This window comes from Gorilla gorilla, chromosome 4 (genome assembly GCF_029281585.2).
Source record: "Gorilla gorilla gorilla isolate KB3781 chromosome 4, NHGRI_mGorGor1-v2.1_pri, whole genome shotgun sequence".
Classification (NCBI taxonomy): domain Eukaryota; kingdom Metazoa; phylum Chordata; class Mammalia; order Primates; family Hominidae; genus Gorilla; species Gorilla gorilla.
In genome coordinates, this window is record NC_073228.2 from 160865435 (window position 1) to 160889364 (window position 23930).

At 43.4% G+C, this 23930-nt stretch overlaps 1 protein-coding gene across 5 annotated transcripts in view; it reads right to left on the reverse strand.

Annotated features, from left to right (window-relative positions):
• The window catches only part of HAVCR1 (hepatitis A virus cellular receptor 1), a 54192-nt gene extending 31033 nt beyond the window's left edge, over positions 1-23159 (reverse strand). For 2 of the 5 annotated variants that reach the window (XM_055387212.2, XM_019028633.4), the window contains exons 1-6: positions 21942-22537; positions 19229-19561; positions 16388-16684; positions 13061-13168; positions 7152-7207; positions 1777-1891 (exon numbers count right to left, since the gene is read on the reverse strand). In XM_055387212.2, the coding sequence (XP_055243187.2) occupies positions 1777-1891; positions 7152-7207; positions 13061-13168; positions 16388-16684; positions 19229-19561; positions 21942-21987 (955 nt within the window). In that variant the 5' untranslated portion in view covers positions 21988-22537. Of the gene's footprint in view, positions 1-1776; positions 1892-7151; positions 7208-13060; positions 13169-16387; positions 16685-19228; positions 19562-21941; positions 22538-22963 lie in introns of those variants that run through there. The other 3 variants (XM_004042891.5, XM_019028631.4, XM_019028632.4) reach the window with 3 other exon arrangements.
• Positions 23160-23930: the final 771 nt, after the last annotated feature.

The following is a 23930-nucleotide window of genomic DNA, read 5'->3' on the forward strand; positions in this document are numbered from 1 at the left end:
ACATGAAGCCTGGGGTGGTTGCTTTTTGAAGACTTTTGTTTTACTTTTTTAGTCTGTGTCTTGCTATCAGTTTCCCCTCCCAGTGTCTCATGTGCCCCTTCTGCTAAATGAGCGTTGCAAAATTTTAACAATATCACCCCCACAGGGAAAAAAATTAGATTTTGTAGGGCGGAGAAAATAAATCTTATATATCACAATGGTGTGTTGACTTCCAGATCGCAACACTACCCAACAAACTCCTATTTCTTGATACAGTTGGCCCTCGATATCCACAGGTTTGGCATCCTCAGTTTCAACCACTCACAAATTGAAAATTAAAAAAACAATAAAAATAATACACAACAATAATAATACAGATAAAAACAATACAATATAACAACTATTTACATGGCATTTACATTGTATATTAGGTGTTCTAAGTAATCTAGGGAAGATTTAAAGTATACTGGAGGAAGTGAGTAGGCTATGTGCAAATACTACACCATTTTATAAGGGACTTGAGCATCTGCAGATTTTGGAATCAAAGGGCTCTGGAACCAATCCCCCAAGGGTACTGACGAACACCTGTATTTAATTTTTCTTGGCCTGGCATTGTGGCTTATGCCTGTAATCCTAGCACTTTGGGAGGCCGAGGCAGGTGGATCACCTGAGGTTAGGAGTTTGAGACCAGCCTAGCCAACGTGGCAAAACCCTGTCTCTACTAAAAATACAAAAACTTGGCCGGGCGTGGTGGCTCATGCCTGTAATCCCAGCACTCTGGGAGGCCGAGGCAGGCGGATCACGAAGTCAGGAGATCGAGACCATCCTGACTAACACGGTGAAACCCCATCTCTACTAAAAAATACAAAAAATTAGCCAGGCGTGGTGGCGGGCGCCTGTAGTCCCAGCTACTCAGGAGGCTGAGGCAGGAGAATGGCTTGAACTCAGGAGGTGGAGGTTGCAGTGAGCCACGATCGTGCCATTGCACTCCAGCCTGTGAGACAAGAGAGAAACTCTGTCTCAAAAAAATTCTTATAGAATTAAATTTTTTCCATAGGGGAATAATAATTGAAAAATAACAAGTTTAAAAAATAGTGATTTTAAGTGAAAACTCCACTAGAATGTAACTTCCATGAGATTTATAGAGATTTATGGCAAAAGAATCTTTCTAACTACAATTACAGTTTAAGATTGCTGTTCACTTGTCATGTGCCAGGAACCATTCTCAGTGCTTTTTCTTTTTGTTCTTTTCCTTTTATTTTAGAGACAATGTCTCACTATGTTGCCCAGGCTGGTTTTGAACTCCTGGGCTCAAGCAATCCTCCTGCCTCAGCCTCCCAAAGTACTGGGATTACAGACATGAGCCACTGCTCCTGGCTGGTGCTTTTTTTAATGGTTTTTTTGTTTGTTTGTTTGTTTTGTTTTTTTTTTGTTTTGTTTTTGTTTTTGTTTTTTTTTAAGAAATGGGGTCCCACCATGTTGTTCAGGCTAGTCTTGAACTCCTAGGCTCAAGCCATCCTCCTGCCTCACTCAGCCTCCCAAGTAGCTAGGATTACAGGCATAAGACCCCACACCCAGCTCCCATTCTTAGTGCTTTGTAGGTACCAATGCATTTAAACTTCATTTCCCTTCCCCCTTGAGGTAGATGGTATTACCATGTGACTTTTACAAATGAGGATTTGGGGAGACAAAGAGAAGTCGTGTGAAATCAAAATCATGCGGCTTATGAAACTAGTGAACCCAGGCAATTTGGCTGTACATCCCTTGTCCCTTAGGAACAATCTCGAAATGACTTACTTTTGGCAATGATGACACCCAAAAGAGCAAGAAGCACCAAGACAGAAATACAGACTCCAGCATAGATTCCTTTAGTGGTGTTGGCCGTCCGTAGACTATGTTCTGGGAACAGTTGCTGAGGAAACAACAACAGATCAAAAAAGCATCTTGTTAGAAAGTCATGAAGAGAAAACATTTTCCAGAATCACTTACCCAGCCACATTTACCTGTATTGGTGCTTGGGGACTTCTGGAACGTAAGGGTAAGACCAAATGATCTCAGTTTATAACCATATGGTGAAAATCTAGGACAACTTGAAACGCAAAACATATTTTACAATGATGGAGGTGTTTTCTAGCTTGCTTGAGGTTGTATTTACATAGGTGTACACATTTGTCAAAACTAAAACTGTATGCTTAAAATGGGTTTGTATGTAAATTTTTTAATTTACTGTTTTAAAAGTCAATAGGCTATTTCCACAAATACATCCTCTTGTGATATTAAAAAAGAAAAAATGTCAGGCATGGTAGCTCACATCTCTAATCCCAGCACTTTGGGAGCCCAGGCATCCTGAGGTCAGGTGTTCGAGACCAGCCTGGGCAACATGGTGAACCCCATCTCTACTAAAAATACAAAAATCAGCTGGGTGTGGTGCTGCACGCCTGTAATCCCAGCTACTTGGGAGGCGGAGGCAAAAAATTGCTTGAACCCGGGAGGCAGAGGTTGCAGTGAGCCAAGATTTCGCCACTGCACTCCAGCCTGGGCAACAGAGTGAGACTCCATCTCAAAAAGAAAAAAAGAAAAAAAGAAAAAAAATTGTTTATATAAATTGACTTGATGTGATGTTATCTTAATGTGCTCAGTTATTGAATTTTGCCCTTGGTTACAGTCCTTACTTGTCTTTTTACCTGTAATAGAAGATTCTGTCTCTATCTAAATAAATAGATTTGAGAGTACCTGCACACAGACATGGCCATGATTAACAATTCAATGCTATGCAATCATGAAGAAATGTAAAATTGTTTAAGTTTTCTGGTGCCTATCACAAGAGATCATCACCTCCTGGAATAGGCCTGAAATGTGCCTGGCTTCCTGCTGGTCCCCATTTCATGGCTTAGTTCTAATCCTAAAGAGAGCCCACCGGGAAGGTATTTTAATAGAAGGAAGGGGGAGAATCTGAGTGAAGGACAAATCTTCTCATTTGTAAAATCTTAATCCCTGGAGTCAGAATCCCAGGTCTTCTACTTAGTCACTATGTGACCACGGACAAGGTATTTAGCCTCTCTGAATCTATTTCTATGTCTAGCAACAGTAGATTCAATAGGGTTCTTTGCAAGGGTACTTTCAGGTCCTTCCTGATAAACACTATGAATATAGTGGAGTAACAGCATTTGAGCCATGCTTGCTTAGAAGCGGCATAGCCAGTGTCTGGGAGTGCAAAACTATGTGGTTATTACTTTACCTACAGGGTGGCAGGGAAGTGTAATGTGGGTAGATGGAGAATGGGGTTTCAGGAGGCAGGCTTTGCTTTCATTTTTTAATTACAACACACAAATACTGCATGCTCATTTTGGAATGTGCAGCTAAGCATAAAAAAGGAAAACTAAAAAAACCACAACCAGGTCAGGGACAGTGGCTCACACCCATAATCCTAGCACTTTGGGAGGCTAAGGCAGGAGGACAGCCTGAGCCCAGGAGTTTGAGACCAGTTTGGTGAGACCCTGTCTCCAGAAAAAAATAAAACTGGCCAGGCGTGGTGATGCGTGCCTGTGGTCCCAGCTACTTGAGAGGCTTGGGGTGGGAGGATCACTTGAGCCTGGGAGGATGAGTCTGCAGTGAGCTGTGATCGTGCCACTGCACTCCAGCCTGAGCAATGGAGTGAGACTCTGTCTCGAATAAATAAATAAACCATAACTTTAACATCCAGAAATGAGCACTTTTGCCATTTTGCTTTATATACTTTTATAGAATTTTATCCTTCTAGGATTTTTTCTTAACAGAAATAATTACTATATTCTATATGAACTATAGTATATCCTAATTGTATACTATGTTAAAAGTAGCTTCTTTCACTTAATAATGTGTTATGACCAACATATTATAACATTCTATAACCTATGTTAGTAAATGCACTGCAATGACTACATTCTTATGCTCTGTTGCCCAGGCTGGAGTACAGTGGTGCAATCTCGGCTCACTGCAATCTCCACCTCCTTGGTTGAAGCGATTCTCCTGCCTCAGCCTCCCAAGTAGCTGGGATTACAGGCACCCGCCACCACACCCAGCTAATTTTTCTATTTTTAGTACAGACGAGGTTTCATCATATTGGTCAGGCTGGTCTCAAACTCCTGACCTCAGGTGATCCACCTGCCTCAGCCTCCCAAAGTGCTGGAATTACAGGCATGAGCCACCGTGCCCTGCCAATGACTACTTTATTTATGGCAATACGTGCACATGCTTAACTAAGTAATCCCTTACTATTAAACATTTAGGTTGTTTATAATATTTTCATGATTATAAGTGTTAACAATGAACATCCTCCTCATACATTTTTATTTATTAGTTCAATTTTTTCCTTAAGATAGAGCCCAGGAAAGTGACCTACTGGGTCAAAATGTATTCTGCATGTTTTCAAGATACCTGGGAGAAGACATCTTGACATCTTCAGTCAAGGCACAGAAAGCCCAAGTTTCTGCTACTGCCAACCTTGAACCTGCCTCTAAATTGTTTGCCCTTACTTCTAAATATACCTATTCTGTAGGTAACTGAGACCAAGAATAACCTCACCCGCCAGGCGCGGTAGCTCACATCTGTAATCCCAGCACTTTGGAAGGCCAAGGCGGGTGGATCACCTGAGGTCGGGAGTTGGAGACCAGCCTGACCAAATGGAAAAACCCCGTTTCTACTAAAAATACAAAATTAGCCAGGCCTGGTGGCGGGTGCCTGTAATCCCAGCTACTCGGGAGGCTGAGGCAGGAGAATTGCTTGAACCTGGGAGGCGGAGGTTGCAGTGGGCCAAGATCGCGCCATTGCCCTCCAGCCTGGGTAACAAGAGTGAAACTCTGTCTCAAAAAAAAAAAAGAAAAGAATAACCTCACTATCCTGAGGAGTTTTTTTTTAAATCCAGCACAAATCTAGACACACGTCAACACATTGAACATATACATGGTGGTAGTTCTGATATTTAGCCAGTATGTCAGATCAATCAGTGCATGCCATACAAGTTGCTAAATGTTTAAATGTTACACCATGTAATGGCATTCACAATGTCACTAAGGTATTTGGCTCTACACTAAATAGCCCCACTTTGATCATTTTGAATTTTTTATACAATGGCCATGTTGTCATTTCTTACAACTGGCTATCAGAAGGATTATTCTCGGGCCAGCTGCGGTGGCTCATGCCTGTAATCCCAGCACTTGTGGGAGGCCAAGGCAGGCAGATCACTTGAGGTCAGGAGTTCCAGACCAGCATGGCCAACGTGGTGAAATTCCATCTCTACTAAAAACACAAAAATTAGCCAGGCATGGTGGTGGGTGCCTATAATCCCAGCTACTGGGGAGGCTGAGGCACAAGAATCACTTGAACCCAGAAGGTGGAGGTTGCAGTGAGCTGAGATTGTGAAACTGTACTCCAGCCTGGGCGATGAAAGTAAAACCCTGTCTCAAAAATAAATAAATAAATAAATACATAATAAAAAATAAAAACCTCAGAAGGATTATTCTCATAACCTCAGACTTTTTTTGTTTGTTACTTCAAAAAGTTACTTGCACATACTAAAAGGCAGATTGTTTCTTACAGGAGCCAAAAGAAAAGATCTTATTAGTAAATCTATCTAACTTACATGGAGGTAGAAGACTTTGATGAGCATCGTAAGACTAGGTCCCTTAAATTTTTCCCAAGTTCACTGAGAAAAAAAGTATGGGAACATTTTACAGAATCAAAGTTATTATCTAGAACTTTGTTATCTTAAAAAATCATCCTGGGCCGGGTACGGTGGCTCACGCCTGTAATTCCAGCACTTTGGGAGGCCTAGGCGGGAGGATCACTTGAGATCAGAAGTTCAAGACCAGCCTGGTCAACATGACGAAACCTCATCTCTACTAAAAACACAAAAATTAGCCAGGTATGGTGGTATGCACCTGTAATCCTAGCTACTTGGAAGGCTGAGGCAGGGGAATCTCTTGAACCCAAGAAGAGGAGGTTGCAGTGAGCTGGGATCCCGCCATTGCACTCCAGCCTGGGTGACAGAACAAGACTCTGTCTCAAAAAAAAAAAAAAAAAAAGAAAGAAAGAAAAAAAAGTCATCCCATGGGGAGGTTTATGTATAGAAAAAAATCAATAGATGTTTTAAAATTTCTACATAAAATGGTCATTAGGTAGGGGAAATATATTAGGAAAATAAACATATTATGTTAGTTTCACTTACATTTTACTTTTGTTTGGGGCAGCCTCTACTCCACCCCATCAAAGCATGCTGTTTCCCTATTGATAATTGAATTCCTCCTTGGTGTGTTATCTTAACTTGTTCTCCTTAAATTAGCTCATTCGGGTGGGGCGCGGTGGCTCACGCCTGTAATCCCAGCACTTTGGGAGGCCGAGGCGGGTAGATTGCCTGAGGTCAGGAGTTTAAGACCAGCCTGGCCAACATGGTGAAACCCCACCTCTACTAAAAATACAAAAATTAGCCAGGCGTGGTGGCGTGCGCCTGTAGTCCCAACTACCCTGGAGGCCGAGGCAGGAGAATTGCTTGAACCCAGGAGGCGGAGGTTGCAGTGAGCTGAGATCGCATCACTACACTCCAGCCTAGGAGACAGAGTGATGTACTGTCTCAAAAAATTAGCTCATTCTTTCTTCCCCTATTTTCTCCCAGCAGAAAGTCTGTGTACTATGTATCTAAGTACGCTATTCAGTAACATATTCTCTTTGGGCATCTCTGACAAACTGGGTCACCTAAATGAACTTTCCAAATTAAAGCATCCCGAGGCGGGCGGATCATGAGGTCAGGAGATCGATACTATCCTGGCTAACACGGTGAAACCCCGTCTCTACTAAAAATACAAAAAATTAGCCGGGCATGGTGGCGGGTGCCTGTAGTCCCAGCTATTCGGGAGGCTGAGGCAGGAGAATGGCCTGAACCCGGGAGGCAGAGCTTGCAGTGAGCAGAGATTGCACCACTGCACTCCAGCCTGGGCAACAGAGCAAGACTCCATCTCAAAAAAAAAAAAAAAATTAAAGCATCCTATTTAAGAGTCAAATTATTTTCTTCAACTTTTTTTTAAGAAGAAAAAAAAGTTCTGTGGGCTAGTCTTACAGACATAGTCTTTAAATGTAACTTGCTTCCAAGAAGATATGCAAGTGAATCTGGCTAATCAAATAGGGGAGAATATGCTTACAGTTTGATTGTTATTCCAAAGGCCATCAGAAGACTCTGTCACGGTGTCATTCCCATCTACTCAACAAGAAGGAAATTTAATTAGTATTACAAAAAATATTGAATTTTCACTGCAGACCCTAAATATATTCACATTACCTTCTGGCGATGAAAAGTTGAATGATAATATGATCAAATTCTGCAGGCACTGCAAGAGTCATACCAAGTTATTAATGTTATATTAATTTCTCCTGTAAAGTTGTATTTCTTAACCTTTCTGTCACAGGCTCTTTGAAAATGGACTCTTTTTTTTTCTTTATTAAAAAAATAATGCATGTGCACACACATGAATTTTATCTACTATTTTAGGGTCATCACAGAAGCCCATTCATGGAACCAGGTTAAGAATGCCATTTAAAGGCAATCAATACTCTTATGCTATCTAAACAGCTGTAAATGAATGGTCAGAGGCACGTACATCCAAAAACCAGAACCATTCTTTTCAGAATGGACATCATATTGGTTTTATATTCAGAGGAGTAAAATATGCCGTAATATCAAAAACAGGTGGCATATAACTCCTGTGTTGTTGCCGATGTGCTTACATTTTGATCTAGAAGTGCTTTAGAAAATATAGCAGCCACCAGATCAAGCATATTATGCCATATAAGGATTAAGATTTTATGTAATATATAAGATACATTTCTCTTAGAGTTGAACATTTAAAAATTTCAACATGTTTTAAAATATCTGCTTTGTAATAGACAGTATATTCTCAGCCAGGCATGGGTGGCTCATGCCTATAAACCCAAGCACTTTGGGAGTCCAAGGCAGGCAGATCACTTGAGGTCAGGAGTTCAAGACCAGCCTGGGCAACATGGTGAAATCCCATCTCTAACAAAAAATACAAAAAATTAGCTGGGCATGGTGGCACATGCCTGTAGACTTAGCTACTCGGATGGCTGAGGTAGGAGAATCCCTGAACCTTGGAGGCAGAGGTTTCAGTGAGCTGTGATGGCACCACTACACTCCAGGCTGGGCAACAGAGTGAGACCCTGTCCCAAAAAAAGAGTATATTCTGTTGGCCTTCCTAGACAACTATAGGTCAAATACAGAACTGTCTTTTTACTGAGCATCTACCATGTAGTGAACACTTTACATTCTAACAACCAGTTAGTTCCTTAATCCCATTTTTATGGATAAAGAAATACACAGGAAATGGTTAAATGATGATTTCTAATTAAGTGACAAGAGCCTCTGCTGATAACCTACACAATACATTGCACTTCTATGAAATGGAAATACTTAGGTCTATGAAATTCTGTAACTGGTGACAATGCTATAGGGCTCAATATGAATAAACTTGGACTAATATCTCCCCAACATTTACATTACTGTGTTTACATTTTACTGCTTCTGAGGCTTCCTAGAAAGCCAAAGGCAAGGCCAGGCGCAGTGGCTCATGCCTGTAATCCCAGCACTTAGGGAGGCTGAGGCAGGCAGATCCCTTGAAGTCAGGAGTTCAAGACCAGCCTGGCCAACATGGTGAAACCCCATCTCTACTAAAAATATAAAAAATTACAGATGTGATGCTGCACATCTGTAATTCCAGCTACTTGGGAGGCTGAGACACAAGAATTGCTTGAACTCAGGGGGTGGAGATTACAGTGAGCCAAGATTGTGCCACTGCACTCCAGCCTGGGCAACAGAGTGAGACTGAGAAAGAAGGAAGGAAAGGGAAGGGAAGGGAGAAAGAAAGGACGAAGGAGGGAAGGAAGGAAGGAAGGAAGAGAGAGAGAAAGAAAGAAAGAAAGAAAGAGAAAGAAAGAAAGAAAAAGAAAGAAAGGAAGGAAGGAAGGAAAGAAAGGAAAGAAGAAAGGAGGAAGGAAGGAAGGAGAGAGAAAGAAAGACAAAGAAAGAAGGAAAGAAGGAAAGAAAGAGAAAGAAAGAAAAGAAAGAAAGAAAGAAAGAAAGAAAGAAAGAGAGAGAAAGAAAGAAAGAAAGAAGGGAGGGAGGGAGGGAGGAAGGAAGGAAGGAAGGAAAAAAGAAAGTCAAAAGCAATATGTAGGTTTACGCAATATATAGAATCTCAGCCCTGTTTGTGACAGGTATTATGACCTTAAGTAACAGTTTCAGGAAGAGGATGGGGTGATGCAGAAAAACAGCATGGACCGGAGTCAGATAAAATTTGAGTTCAATGCTGACAATGTCTGTTAGCAATGTAACTTTGATACTCAAGGTCCTTTTCATACACACAGTTATGTATGTATGTATAGGTATATAAAGGGGTGTGTGTGTATGTGTGTGTGTGTGTGTGTATACAGTAGTGCCCCCTTATCCACAGGGGATATGTTCCAAGACCCTCAAGTAGATGCATGAAACCAAGGATAGCACCAAACCAGATTTATAGCGCCTCCTCAATCTGGCAAATAAATCCAAAGCAGATTTATAGCGCCTCCTCAATCTGGCAATAGCATTAAATATGGCCTGCCTTGAAAGAATTAAACAAGATAATATATCCATTTCCTGGCACATACATCTGTCAAAGGTGGGTAGTGGGCCATATGACAGCTCCAATCCTTTCCAGATCTAATATTCCTTGCTTCCATGAGGCTTTAGGCAACTGAGGGCCAACCCAGGCACAGTAAGAACTTGGCCCAAGAGCCTTGGATCCACGGCCAAAATGGCAGCAGCCACACAAATCCTGGGGATACAGCTGCTCCACTGTCTGTTCCACCCTGGAAAACTCTACTTTGACCAGGTTTCACTGACATAGTATTTCAGAGATTGATTCCCCACTCCTACTTTCTTCCTCCTTACACTCTCAAAGAGTGGGGTGCAGCTGCTCCTACCACTGTTACCTTGTGTTTTTATCTATTTTCATTTTGCTTTTGTGCCTGGAAACAGTTTGTGCTAAGGATTACACTTTCAAAACGAAATGTCACCATTATCTAATCCCAGTTGAATGAGTCCCTCTGTGAATCACACTGCAGGTCCATTTTAAATTAACCAGCTACCAGGAATGATTGGCAAAAAAGGTAGGCCATGCAGGCTGGGGAGCAGCTGCCTACAGATTGGCAACAGCTGAGTACAATGAGTCATACACACAAGGAGGCCTGCAAGACGTGACCTTGCTTGGATGCCACACAAGGACACAGCCAGCTCAGCATCACAGAGGAGCTCAGCACAGGGCACTTCCAGAGCTTACCACTAAGGGAAACAAGGAGAGTTAGCTGGGAAAGATGACAGGTTTCAGCATCACCTTTCTCCATCACAAGGAAAGACAGGTCAATTCTACACTTCCAAGGAGCAGAGACTCTAAGAGGCCTGTTCAGACTTGAAAGAATAGTAAGGATTGTTTGGAGCAGAGTAGCAGGATCTCAGAGGGGCATGCCTCTTTGATGTTGGTGTGGGTGTCCTCAACTCATCTGTCTTAGTCTGTTCAGGCTGCTATGATAAGATAGCTTAGATTGGGTAATTTAAACAGAAATTTATTGCTCACAGTTCGAGGCTGGGTAGTCCAAGATCAAGGCACAGGCTGATTACTCAATCTAGTGAGGGTCCTCTTTCCTATAGATGGTGTCTTCTATTTGTTCTCATATGGGGGAAGGGTCAAACAAGTTCCCTTGGGCCTCTTTTTGTTTAACTAATTAATTTATTGTTTCTCTCCCACCCAGAAAATGTAACTTGGGCCTTTTATAAGAGCTTTGATTCCATTCATGAAGGCGGGGCCCTCATGACCTAATCATGCTCCGAAGGCCCCAGCTCTTAATACTTGCATTGGGAATTAGCTATCAACATGAATTTGGGAATTATCTATCAACATGAATTTAGGGGTGTGGTGTTATGAGATTATACATACATATATAGATAGATAGAGGTCTGTGCATGGTTCCTGGCTCATAACTCCCATATCCCTGATTATAGTATTTTCTTATCATGGTAAGTATGTTTGACCTCAGGAAACAATATTGGACTTTCTCCTGCTCTCCTTTCACCTGACAAGGCAGAACTTTAATTTCCCCTGCCTTTCTGATTGTGGGTCATAAGACACTTCCCAGAGAGAGTCCTTCCCTGTGCCCCTGGGGGATGGAATGTTGATGTCTTGAAGTTTCCATAAAAACCCAAAAGGCCTGGGTGCGGTGGCTCACGCCTGTAATCTCAACACTTTGGAAGGCTGAGGTGGGCAGATCACCTGAGGTCAGGAGTTCAAGACCAGCCTGGACAACATGATGAAACCCCATCTCTATTAAAAATACAAAATTAGCTGGGCATGATGACGCATACATGTAATCCCAGCTACTTGGAAAGCTGAGGCAGGAGAATTGCTTGAACTTGGGAGCGGAGGTTGCAGTGAGCCAAGATCATGCCACTGCCCTCTAGCCTGGGTGATGACAGAGCAAGACTCCGTCTCAAAAAAAAAAAAAAAAAAAAGTACAAGAAGACTAGGTTTTGAGAGCTTCCAGATAGTCAAACACTTGGAGGTTCCTAGAAGGTAAAGTTCCCAAGGAAGGGCATGGAACCCTTTCCCATATACCTCATCCTGTGCATCTCATCATCAGTATCCTTTGCAATATCCTTTATACTTATCTGGTAAACATAAGTGTTTCCCTGAGTTCTGGAAGCCACTCCAGGAAATTAATAGAACCCAAAGAGAGGGTTGTGGGAACCCCAACTTGAAACTGGCCGCTCAGAAGTTCCAGAGACCCGAACTTGTGACTGGTGTGTGTGGTGGGGGTGGGAGGGGCAGTCCTGGGGACTGAGCCCCTTACCTGTGGGATCTGACCCTCTCTCCGGGTAGACAGTGTAAGAATTGAATTAAACACACAGCCGGTGTCCACTGCTTGATGTATGGGGAAAAAACTCCACACATTCGGTCACAGAAGTCTTCATCTGAGTTGATGATTGTTGTTGACGTGGTGTGAGAAGAGAGAGAAAACCCAGTTTGGGAGTTTTCCCTTAATAGCAAGGACACAAACATTCAAATCATAGCCCCATCTGAGAATGCTCATGTAAATACAAATTTGATGAGTCAGTGGAAGCCTCCTGGTACTTTTTGGGGTCTGGAACTTGTCAGAAGCATAGGGTCTGGTGTTTGAGCTAAACATCAGACGGCTAGATTTAATTGTTTTAAGGCCCTGGCCCAAGGAACCAAGTCAAAATAATACGTTCAGATTCAAGACTGGTTGATTTGATTTCTAAAAACAAGGTAATATGCATGTGGATGTTTCCAAATCACATAAGCTATCTGTGCAGTCAGGCATTTGGATTCTTGATGTTCTAAGGAATAATAATAATAGCTGCTATTATATTTATCACTTACCCCCTGTAACTATGTCCCAAATCTTTCATCCCATTTGATCCTCACAAGCATTCTGCAAGATCATGGTATTACATCCTTTTTACAAATGACAAAACAGCTGGGCATGGTGGCTGATGCCTGTAATCCCAGCACTTTGGGAGGTGGAGGCGGGCAGATCACGAGGTCAGGAGATCGAGACAATCGTGACTAAGATGGTGAAACCCCGACTCTACTAAAAATACAAAAAATTAGCCGGGCATGGTGGCGGGCGCCTGTAGTCCCAGCTACTCGGGAGGCTGAGGCAGGAGAATGGCGTGAACCTGGGAGGCGGAGCTTGCAGTGAGCCGAGATCGTGCCACTGCACTCCAGCCTGGGCAACAATGTGAGACTCCATCTCAGAAAAAAAAAGAAAAACACACACACACACACACACACACACACACACACACACACAAATGACAAAACGTTCAGAAAGGGTAGATATTTGTACAAGTCAAATGACTGATCTGTGTGGCTGGTGTTGGCACTCAAGTCAGATCAGTCGTATTCCAGAGCGTGTGCTCTCAACAAAGTCAATGGTTATCAAGGTTTGAATGATGCCAGGTCTTCAGGAAAGAGAACGCAGTTACCTGTTGTGTAAGAGTACAATGGTGAGCTGGTGGGTTGTGTCCTTATTGTTCCCTGCAGTGTCGTAGGGTGGGTTTCTGCTGGCTGAGGTGAAGATGGTGAAGTGGCTACTGGAATGAAAAGAATGGAAGAATTGTTCCATTTGTGGAGGAAAATGTGCACCCCAAGAAAAATAAAGAACAAAACTAGAATCAGGAATTACCATCAACTTTCCATGGGCCCTTCTCCTGGCCTTCCACAGTGGGCATGCAGGGCTTCTACCGACCCACTTCTGAACCTTTTGGCTCCTCTTAGAAATGTATTCAAAGATGGCCTTCAGGCATTGCCCTGCTATCAATTATCTCATTAACACGAGGAAATGCGATCTAGATAATGTTCCACATAGTCAATATATACGATTATCTCAAACTTTCTATACTCCCAGGTTCCCTCTAAGTAGACAAAGCCAACAACAGGGCATTTTATATAGAATACCCAGTTAAGCTTTATTTTATTCATACAAGTGATATTTCACTTTCAGAAAATGGGGGCTTAGGAATTTGCACTAACATGCCCTACCCCCTTCACAACAGCCCCATTCTGGGTTTCCTGGCCTTACTCAAGTTCAATTATCCACACATCTAATAACTAACAGAGAATAGATACAATATTAATTCCTTGAGGTCTCTTAAAGCTGACAATATTGCCCAATGTCAGCCTTGGTAATGATTTACAACCCTGAAGGTAAGGTTCCTGGCAGGACCTGACCCCAGCTCCTTCTGCATCTGCATTCTAGTCATTCCTTTAGGGGTGATTTCCTGTGTTTTCTGACTCATCTTACACTTCTCATGGTAAAGCTCCCATTAGGAATTCTCCAGCATAGGGCTACATTCCCCTTTCCTTTCCTGAAATCCCTCCTTTATTTCCTATCAGATATCTCACCTTATTTGCAAAGTTGATCACTTGCCTCTTCACAAAGCATTTACATGATTCCCTTCTCTTAGAGCACCACAGAAATTTAGAGTCAATTAGTGACGGTGACTGGATGAATTCCCAAACCTGGCTTTCCTTATTGCCTCTCACTGGTCTGTTTCTCCTTCTCCACCACAGTCTCAATAACTTCACTTTTCAACATCGCTCTTTCTCCTGTTCTCAACTTTTTCCTGTTTTCCTCTAGTGCTCAAACCTGTAAGAGGATGTGGCTCTCTTTCGGAACGAAAAACAGAACAACACAGGAGAGTCACGTGGGCAGTCTGTACCCAGTTGAGTTCTGTGCAAAAGATCTCTTGAGCTTAACTTCTTTCCTAAGTTTGGGTCCTTATGGCATCTTTCTTTTCTCCACTGTTCCTACAACCATACATACAATTGTTCCATGGATGTTTTAGGCAGCGAGCAGGTAGTAGGGGCACTGAGCAGGGAGGATTGGATGCAAAGATAAATGTCCCTGCGTTCTATTTGCTCCAGGGTTCTCTCATTCCTGGACTGTAATGTTCAACTCATGCAAACTCTTTAGAAAACTATCCAAATAAGAATAACCTCAAGTGATACCATCCTCCAAGTTATAGCCATATAAACCAACTCTTAGGAGAAAGGCAACTTTCTCCCAAATCTCGGCTTTAAATGAAGTCAGTGACTTGGGGATGTTCTCCAAAACAAGTCCACTAATCCATCCACCTTAGCAGACACGAGCTAAGTATTAAAAAGTGAAATCAACATTGAGAAAGTCTAACAGACTCTCTAGTGTGTGCTGCTGCCTGGAACAAAACTGTTTTTCTTACAAAACTTTTATGGCTCTAAAATCCCAGGTATGATCTAATTAACACCCTCTCTTCCAAACTGAGCTACTAGCCCAACCCTTCAGATCTCTCCTGGTTAAATACACACACAATTCAATGGGAGTCAAGGGAAATCAATATGCTCCATCAGATTTTTCCAGCTAAGAGGCTGTGACATTTGTTACTCCTCGGAATCCAGAGCCACCCTAAGGGGTCAATGGATTTCTGAGGGCTTTGAGAATCTCCACTAAAAGTTATCTTTTAAATCCCGGAAATGGAAGATTTGAACCTATACTTGTCCTCAGAATGACAAGCTATTTCCCTACCTATAAGTCAAGTTACCCTCCATTTGTATTAAATCTAATGTCTTATTTACAGGGAATTTGAAGTATCAACTATATGGCCTGAACTGAAAAAAATAAACTGTACATTCTAAATCCCTAAAGCCCTTAAATCCAATGTTACTTTTTCCTAAGTATAAATCACACCTTTTGCAATTTCCACTGTACATAAATAAATTAAAGGACCTTTGAAGTAAAAATGTGTAAGTCATTGACTACCCTGAAAAGACAGTGTGGTTGTTTAGGGGTTTTTTTCAGTAAAAATATTAGATCAGGGCAAACTCATCCAAACATAAAACTCAGTGCTGATAATAGGAGGCATGATCCAGTAGTTAAACATACTGGCCCTATTTCAAGCTAACAGAGATCAAAACCTGACTCAACCACTTTCTATCTGTGTAAATTTCTTTTTTCTTTCTCTTTTCTTTCTTTTTTACTCTGTCACCCAGGCTAGAGTGCAGTGGTGCAATCATGGCTCACTGTAGCCTTGACCTCCCGGCCCCAAGCGATTCCTCCACCTCAGCCTCCCAAGTGGCTGGGACTAGAGGCATGCACCACCATGTAGAGACAAGGTCTCTCACTATGTTGCCCAGGCTGGTTTTGAACTCCTCGGCTAAAATTACAGTCATGAGCCACCGCACCTGGCTTCTATCTGTGTAACTTTCAACAATGAACTTTTAGACTCTGTCTCAGTTCTCACAATTATAAACCACACCTACAGTGGATATAATTATCCTAAGAATTAGATGCATGAAGCATGGTGCCTGGTAGATAGAAAACAGTAAATGTTAACTTCTCTGAAATCAAGGTCTGCTTTCAGAATGGACTAAATGATCTCTCTTCAGAGCTCTTCGTGAGGACACAATCTCATTTATCTGACCTTGGTTCTCTGGCATTCCCTGTGTTTTAATCATAAAGCCATACCTAGCTGAGTCAGATCCACAGTATCCCTGTTAGATGTTCTACATCAGTGGTCCAGCTGTTTTTGGTTAATAATCAATTTCTTTGAGAATCTGACAAAAAGCAATGGGTCCCCTCACTCCAAAAATGCTTATTGGTGCAAAAGATGCATATAACTTGGGAGTTGGGGAGGATCACAAACCCTGAGGAGACCCTGATTGAAACCCAGGTAAGACCCCTCACTCTAGACTGTCCTTCTACCTTGATACAATGCCCTGGATGGTCCGCAGCTCCTCATTAGAAGGCCTTTGGGCTTCTGAACACATCTGTTTACCTGGTTCATGGTTCTGCCTGGGCAAAGGCATTGGAGGAACAAAGGTAGAGACCGTTGTTGTCACTGGAACACTTGTTGTTGTTGGAATGCTCGTTGTCGTTGGAACGCTCATTGTCATTGAAACAGTCATTGTCGTTGGAACAGTCGTTGTCGTTGGAACAGTCATTGTCGTTGGAATGCTCATGGTCGTTGGAACAGTTGTCGTTGGAACAGTCGTTGTCATTGGAACAGTGGTGCTCGTTCGAACAGTCGTGACGGTTGGAACAGTTGTGACAATTGGAGTAGTCGTGACCTTGGCTGGAGTCAGAAATCAACATGAGAGTGAGCATAAGTCAAACAAGAAACAAGAGCCTCAGGCTGGAACTGTACCTTAGCACACCAATGACAGACTGTCCCTAGGTGGAGTTAACTTCCTGAACTGTCAATCTTGGTCATTGCCCAGCTAGAAACTGTGACAGGAGAGGGCCTTGGAGACATACCCCTCCTTCCAAAAGAAAAGTAGATGTATTGAAAGGTGCATGCATATTCTGCAAATAAGAACAGACGCCTCATATTTGCACTGAAGCACTTTTTTGGGGTCAGGGTCTCACTCTGTCATCCAGGCCAGACTGCAGTGGCATGATCAACTCACTGCTGCCTCGAACTCCCAGGCTCAAGCAATCCTCCTGTGTCAGCTTCCCAAGTAGCTGGGACTACATGCAGGCATCACCACACCTGGCTAATTTTTAAAAAAACTTTTTTTGTAGAGACTGGGCGTGGTGGCTCACGCCTGTAATCCCAGCACTTTATGGGGCCAAGGTGGGTGGACTACTTCAGCTCAGGAGTTCAGAGTTCGAGACCAGCCTGGGCAACAGGGCGAAACCCCATCTCTACAAAAAATAGTCAAGTGTGATGACACATGCCTGTAATCTCAGCTACTTGAAAGGCTGAGGCATAAGAATTGATGAACCCCAGAGGTGGAGGTTGCAGTGAGTAGAGACTGGGCCACTGCACTCCAGCCCGAGAAACAGAGCGAGACCCTGTCTTAAAAAACAAAAAAAAAAGAATTGACCTCATCTTGCTCGCCCTTATAAGGGAAACAATCCAAGTCCAAAAGCTAAGAGACTGCAAATTAAAGTTCCTCTTAATTAAAACAAAAATAGAGACATAGCTTATTAAGGTCATAGGTATTGGGTTCTATTATCATTGTAAGACCTTAGTGGAAGAAGATTCGTTAAGAAACAGCAACGGCCGGGCGCGGCGGCTCACACCTGTAATCCCAGCACTTTGGGAGGCCGAGGCGGGTAGACTGCCTGAGGTCAGGAGTTTGAGACCAGCCTGGCCAACATCATGAAACCCCATCTTTACTAAAAATACAAAAATTAGCCAGGCATGGTGGTGTGCACCTGTAGTCCCAGCTACTCAGGAGGCCGAGGCAGGAGAATTGCTTGAACCCAGGAGGCGGAGGTTGCAGTGAGCTGAGATCGCATCACTGCACCCCAGCCTGGGCGACAGAGAAAGACTCTGTCTCAAAAAAACAAAACAAAAAGTCAGCAGCAAGGCTGGGTGCTGTGGCTCATGTCTGTAGGCCCAGCCCTTTGGGAAGCCGAGGCAAGTGGATCACTTGAGCCCAGAAGTTTGAGACCAGCCTGGGCAACATAGCGAAACCATATCTCTACAAAAAAAATTTTAAAAATTAGCCGGGCATGGTGATGCACTCCTGTAGTCCCAGCTACTCAGGAGGTTGAAGCAGGACAATCACTTGAACCCAGGAGGCAGGGGTTGCAGTGAGTAGCAATCACACCACCGCACTCCAGCCTGCTACCTGGGCAACAGAGTGAGACTCCATCTCAAAAAAAAAAAAAAAAAAAAAAAAAAGGCCCTGCGTGGTGGCTTACACCTGTAATCCCAGCACTTTGGGAGACTGAGGCAGGCAGATCATCTGAGGTCAGGAGTTCAAGACCAGCCTGGCCAACATGGTGAAACCCCATCTCTACTAACACAAAATACAAAAATTAGCTGGGTATGGTGGCGCCTGCCTATAGTTCCAGCTACTCGGGAGGCTGAGGCAGGAGAATTGCTTGAACCTGGGAGGCAGAGGGTTGCAGTGAGCCACGATTGTGCCATTGCACTTCAGCCTGGGCAACAGCGAGACTCTGTCTCAAAAAAAGTAAATAAAAAAATTAAAAAGGACAGTTCCTCAAGGTGAATAAATTCAGCTTGATAAAAATATTCACTGTATTTTACTATGGAACAGTAAATGCTATTTCTTGGGCCAACTACTATGTTTGAAGTACATTTGGCCCTCCATATTTGTGGGTTCTATATCTGTAGATATAACCAAGACTTTGGATGGAAAATGTATGGTGGAAAAAGAAGGATATGTTGTCTGCTGTACTGAACAAATACAGACTTTTTTGTTTGTCATTATTCCCTAAATATTTCAGTAAAACAACCAATTGCATAGTATTTACATTGTATTCGGTGTTATAAGTAATCTAGAGATGATTTAAAGCATATGGGACTATGTGCATAGTTTACATGCAAATACTACACCATTTTATATAAGGGACTTGAGCATCTGCAGATTTTGGTATCAAGGGGGTCCTGGAAACAATTTCCCATGGATATCAAGGAACAATTGTACTGCTTTAGGAGCTAGTTTGCTGATTCTAGCCTGACCTTGAATTATGCTTGGCCTTGTAACTTCATCTACACAAAAGTTATTCTGTTTCCCAAGAACAAGAGTTTATTTAAAAACAGGACTTACGGGAACCTCCTCTTTCCCTATTAAGAAAAAAGAAAATTACTACCGAACAGAAAATTCAATTAACTAGCAAGAAATATCAAAGAAAAACTTACGTGGCACAATCTCCAATGATACGGTGATTTTCATGTCATTGAACCACCCACGGTGCTCAACACGGCAACAATATACGCCACTGTCAGACACAGCTGTATTTTCTATAGTCAAAGAGACATCCCTTCTTGAAAGGTCCCCCAATAGCTTATAGCGTGTGTCCTTCCGATAGGTGACGTGGGTTCCATTGGTCCAGACAATGCCATTTTGGCATGTGAATAAAGAACATGAGCCTCTATTCCAGCACATGGATGTGACAGCTCCACTGTAGTGGCAGGGTAGTGTGACAGACGGACCTGCCACTCCACCAACCTTTACAGAACCAGCTACAGAATCTGCAATGAAGAAAAGACAAACTGAGAATGAGCCCTCACTATTTCATCTTGGCTGGGCACAGTGGCTCACGCCTGTAATCCAAGAACTTTGGGAGACCAAGGCAGGCAGATCAACCCAGGTCAGGAGTTCAAGACCAGCCTAGCCAACATGGCAAAACCCGATCTCTACTAAAAAAAAAAATACAAAAATTAGCGGGGTGTGGTGGTGTAATCCCAGCTACTCAGGAGGCTAAGGCAGGGAGAAGTGCTTGAACCTGGGAGGCGGAGGTTGCAGCAAGCTGAGCTCGTGCCACTACACTCCAGCCTGGGGGACAGAGCAGACTCTGTCTCCCCCTCCCCAAAAAAAATTTCTCTTAATTTTTTTACTTATTTTACTTTCTTTAAAAAAATATTTTATTCCTTTTTTAATTGTTTATTTTTTATTTTTTTGAGACAGAGTCTTGCTCTATCACCCAGGCTGTAGTGCAGTGGTGCAAAGATCTTGGCTCACTGCTATCCCCGCCTCCTGGGTTCAAGCAATTCTCATGCATCAGCCTCCCAAGTAGCTGGGATTACGGGCACATGCCACCACGCCCGGCTAATTTTTGTATTTTTAGTAGAGACAGGCTGGTCTTGAACTCCTGACCTCAAGTGATCCACCCACCTGAGCCTCCCAAAGTGCTGGGATTACAGGCATGAGCCACCATGCCCAGCCTTGTCAATAGACATTATAGCTGGAAGGTTTTTCCCCTTTTTCCAAGTTAGCTGATATAGCTGGAATTTTTAAAATTTGAGATTATAAGCATTTTTCTATGCTAGCATTCTTTTAATTTTTTTTTTTAGACAAAGTCTTTCTAAAAAGAATTTCTTCTTTTTTTTTTTGAGACAGAGTCTCGCTCTGTCGCCCAGGCTGGAGTGCAGTGGTGCCATCTCGGCTCGCTGCAAGCTCCGCCTCCCAGGTTCACGCCATTCTCCTGCCTCAGCCTCCCCAGCAGCTGGGACTACAGGCACACGCCGCCACGCCCGGCTAATTTTTTTGTATTTTTAGTAGAGACGGGGTTTCACCATGTTAGCCAGGATGGTCTCGATCTCCTGACCTCGTGATCTGCCCGCCTCGGCCTCCCAAAGTGCTGAGATTACAGGTGTGAGCCACCACGCCCGGCCACCAAGAAATTCTTATTTAATTTTGCCTAATACTAGTATCTTTTTTTTTGGATTACACATATAATGCATGCTATTACAATTTGGTTATAGAAGTATATAATGAGAGATTATTTTTCCCCCATAATCCCAAAGGCATATATCACTCCAGAAATTAGTGTTTAAAAATTAGGATATGCCTATTTTAATCTTTCCTTATCTCATAGAATGTTTTGAATTAAAGTGTTTATTTCAAAATAAAATACTTAGGCCAGGTGTGGTGGCTAACGCCTATAATCCCAGCACTTTGGGAGACTGAGGTGGGAGGATCACTTGAGCCCAGGAGGTCGAGGTTGCAGTGAATCAAGATTGCCCAACTAGGCCAGGCGCGGTGACTCGCGCCTATAATTCCAGCACTTTGGGAGGCCGAGGCAGGTGGATCACAAGGTCAGGAGTTCAAGATCAGCTTGGCCAAGATGGGGAAACCTTGTCTCTACTAAAAATACAAAAAAATTAGCTGGTAGTGGTGGCAGGTACCTGTAATCCCAGCTATTTGGGAGACTGAGGCAGAGAATTGCTTGAACCCAGGAGGCAGAGGCTGCAGTGAGCCAAGATCACGCCACTGCACTCTAGCCTGGGCGACAGAGTGAGACTCTGTCTCAAAAAAAAAAAAAAAAAAAAAAAAAAAGATTGCCCTACTGCACTCCAGAGTGAGACCTCATGAAGAGAGAGAGAGAGACAGAAAGAGAGAGAGAAAGAAAGAAAAAGAAAGAAGAAAGAAAGAAAGAAAGAAAGAAAGAAAGAAAGAAAGAAAGAAAAGAAAAGAAAGAATTGAATGTGGCTGAAAAAAATCGGAAGGCACAAAAAAATACAATGAGGATTAACCCTCCCTCCACCTCCCACCCTCTGCCCCCATCCCACAGTACCCACTGTCACTATTTCCTATATACATGTGTCTATGCATATACATCTAACCACTCCCTTTTTGTTTAAACACAAACGGCAGCATGTCACACACTGTGCTGCATCTTGCCTTGTTCATTTAGCCATGAATGTTGTAATTCACAGCAGTTAAGCAATTTCTTTGGCCTAAAACTTTATTCTGGTCCTGCTCACTAGTTAACCCATAGCCATACAACGGTGCCCAAAGAACATCTACATTCATCCACCACCACCATCCCCTCCCCTTCCCCTACCCCATTCTCTGGCTTCTAACCCCCCTCTACTCCCTTCTTCCCGCCCAGGGCACCTACTCACTTACCTGCCAGATGTAGGATGAGGCTTAAGATGACCACTTGAGGATGCATTATGGGATCAGCCTGAAGGAAAATGAGCAGACAGGCTGGTTGGTACCCTCCACCAGATGGTATCTGATCAAGTCTTAAATCTCAGATTGCAACTTATCTTTTCACCCAGTTGGTTGATTCATAGGAGCCTGCTCTGCTGGAAATGAGAGAGGACCACATATAACGGCTTCAGAGCTCTGTTAGTTCCCTGCAGCTGAGAGCTCTGTGCCTTCCAAAGGACCGGGAACGCTGTCCACAGAAACAGCCCCTGACTTCCCAGTTTCTTCCCCACACATAGCCGCCAAACTGACTCCTGGTCCTGATACAGGGTATCAGGGAACAAACAAAAAGGAAACAGGGCCGGGCGCGGTGGCTCACGCCGGTAATCCTAGCACTTTGGGAGGCCGAGACAGGCAGATCACGAAGTCAGGAGATCGAGACCATCCTGGCTAAAAGGGCGAAACCCCGTCTCTACTAAAAATACAGAAAATTAGCCGGGCGTGGTCACGGGCGCCTGTAGTCCCAGCTACTCGGGAGGCTGAGGCAGGAGAATGGCGTGAACCCGCGGGAGGCGGAGCTTGCGGTGAGCCGAGATCGCGCCACTGCACTCCAGCCTGGGCGACAGAGCGGGACTCTGTCTCAAAAAAACAAAAAAAAGAAAGAAAAAGAAAAGGAAACTGGAAGCAGAGAACCAGCGTGGCTCAATGGCAGCACGAGAGCAAATGCCAGCCTTCCAGTGGCAGAGATGCACTTGCTTTTCAGAATAAACTGGGCCTCTGGTGGACGTGGAGCTTTTCCTACTCAGTGGCCACAAAGACTTATCCCTAGCCTTAACAGTCATATTGCCAAGTTTGCCATTAGCAAGAGAAATTGAGAGTGAATGTGAATCACTGTGCCTAACCTTTCATGCTCCTGGACAACATGCTTCAGACTACACCTCCTTACCAAGGGATTTCAAGAGAATGCTTCAGGAAACAGAAGTCTGGAGCAGACTTACGTTCAGATCCAAGCTCTGTCACTCACAATGCTGGGTAACCCTGAGAGTTCCTGAGTTCTCTTCAAACCTCTATTTCCTCAGTTGTAAAATAGCACTAAAAATGCTTCCTCTATCTCCCACCAAGGATTGATATAATAAGCAAAAAGGGCCACGGAAGAACTTGGAAAACTAAACCTACATCATATGCACTAATAGCACTAGCTAAGGTTTTTGGAGAATACTATATAGCAGGCTCTGTGTCAAGCACCCACATGCGTTAAATCGGGCTGTTGACTTCTGCTCTTAATCATTAAACCATGCAAACATGAGTAAGCTTGCCTAGTACTTCATTAACTCCTCTTCCGGTCTAAGAATTCAGTAACTTCCAAGGAGGCAGTGGTGGTCTGTATCTTGCAGCTCATGACAGGGTTCATGGGGAAGTGGATGATCTTAGCATGGTGTTTTGTATGGCAGCGTTTAAAAATTCATTTCTTGACCGGGCGTGGTGGCTCCTGCCTGTAACCCCAGCACTTTTGGAGGCCGAGTAGGCCAGTCACCTGAGGTCGGGAGTTCAAGACCAGCCTGGCTAACATGGTGAAACCCCAACTCTACTAAAAATACAAAAATTAGCTGGGGGTGGTGGCGGGCGCCTGTAATCCCAGCTACTTAGGAGGCTGAGGCAGAAGAATTGCTTGAACCTGGAAGGTGGAGGTTGCAGTGAGCCGAGATCAAGCCATTGCACTCTAGCCTGGACAACAAGAGCAAAACTCCATCTCAAAAATAAAAACAAAAATTCATTTCTTGCCAGGCACAGTGGCTCACACCTGTAATCCCAACACTTTGGGAGGCCAAGGCAAGTGGATCACCTGAGGTAAGGAGTTTGAGACCAACCTGGGCAACATAGCAAGACTCCCTCTCTGCAAAAAAACGAACAAAAAAAATAGTCAGGCCTCGTGTACCTGACTGTATTCCCAGCTACTCAGGAGGC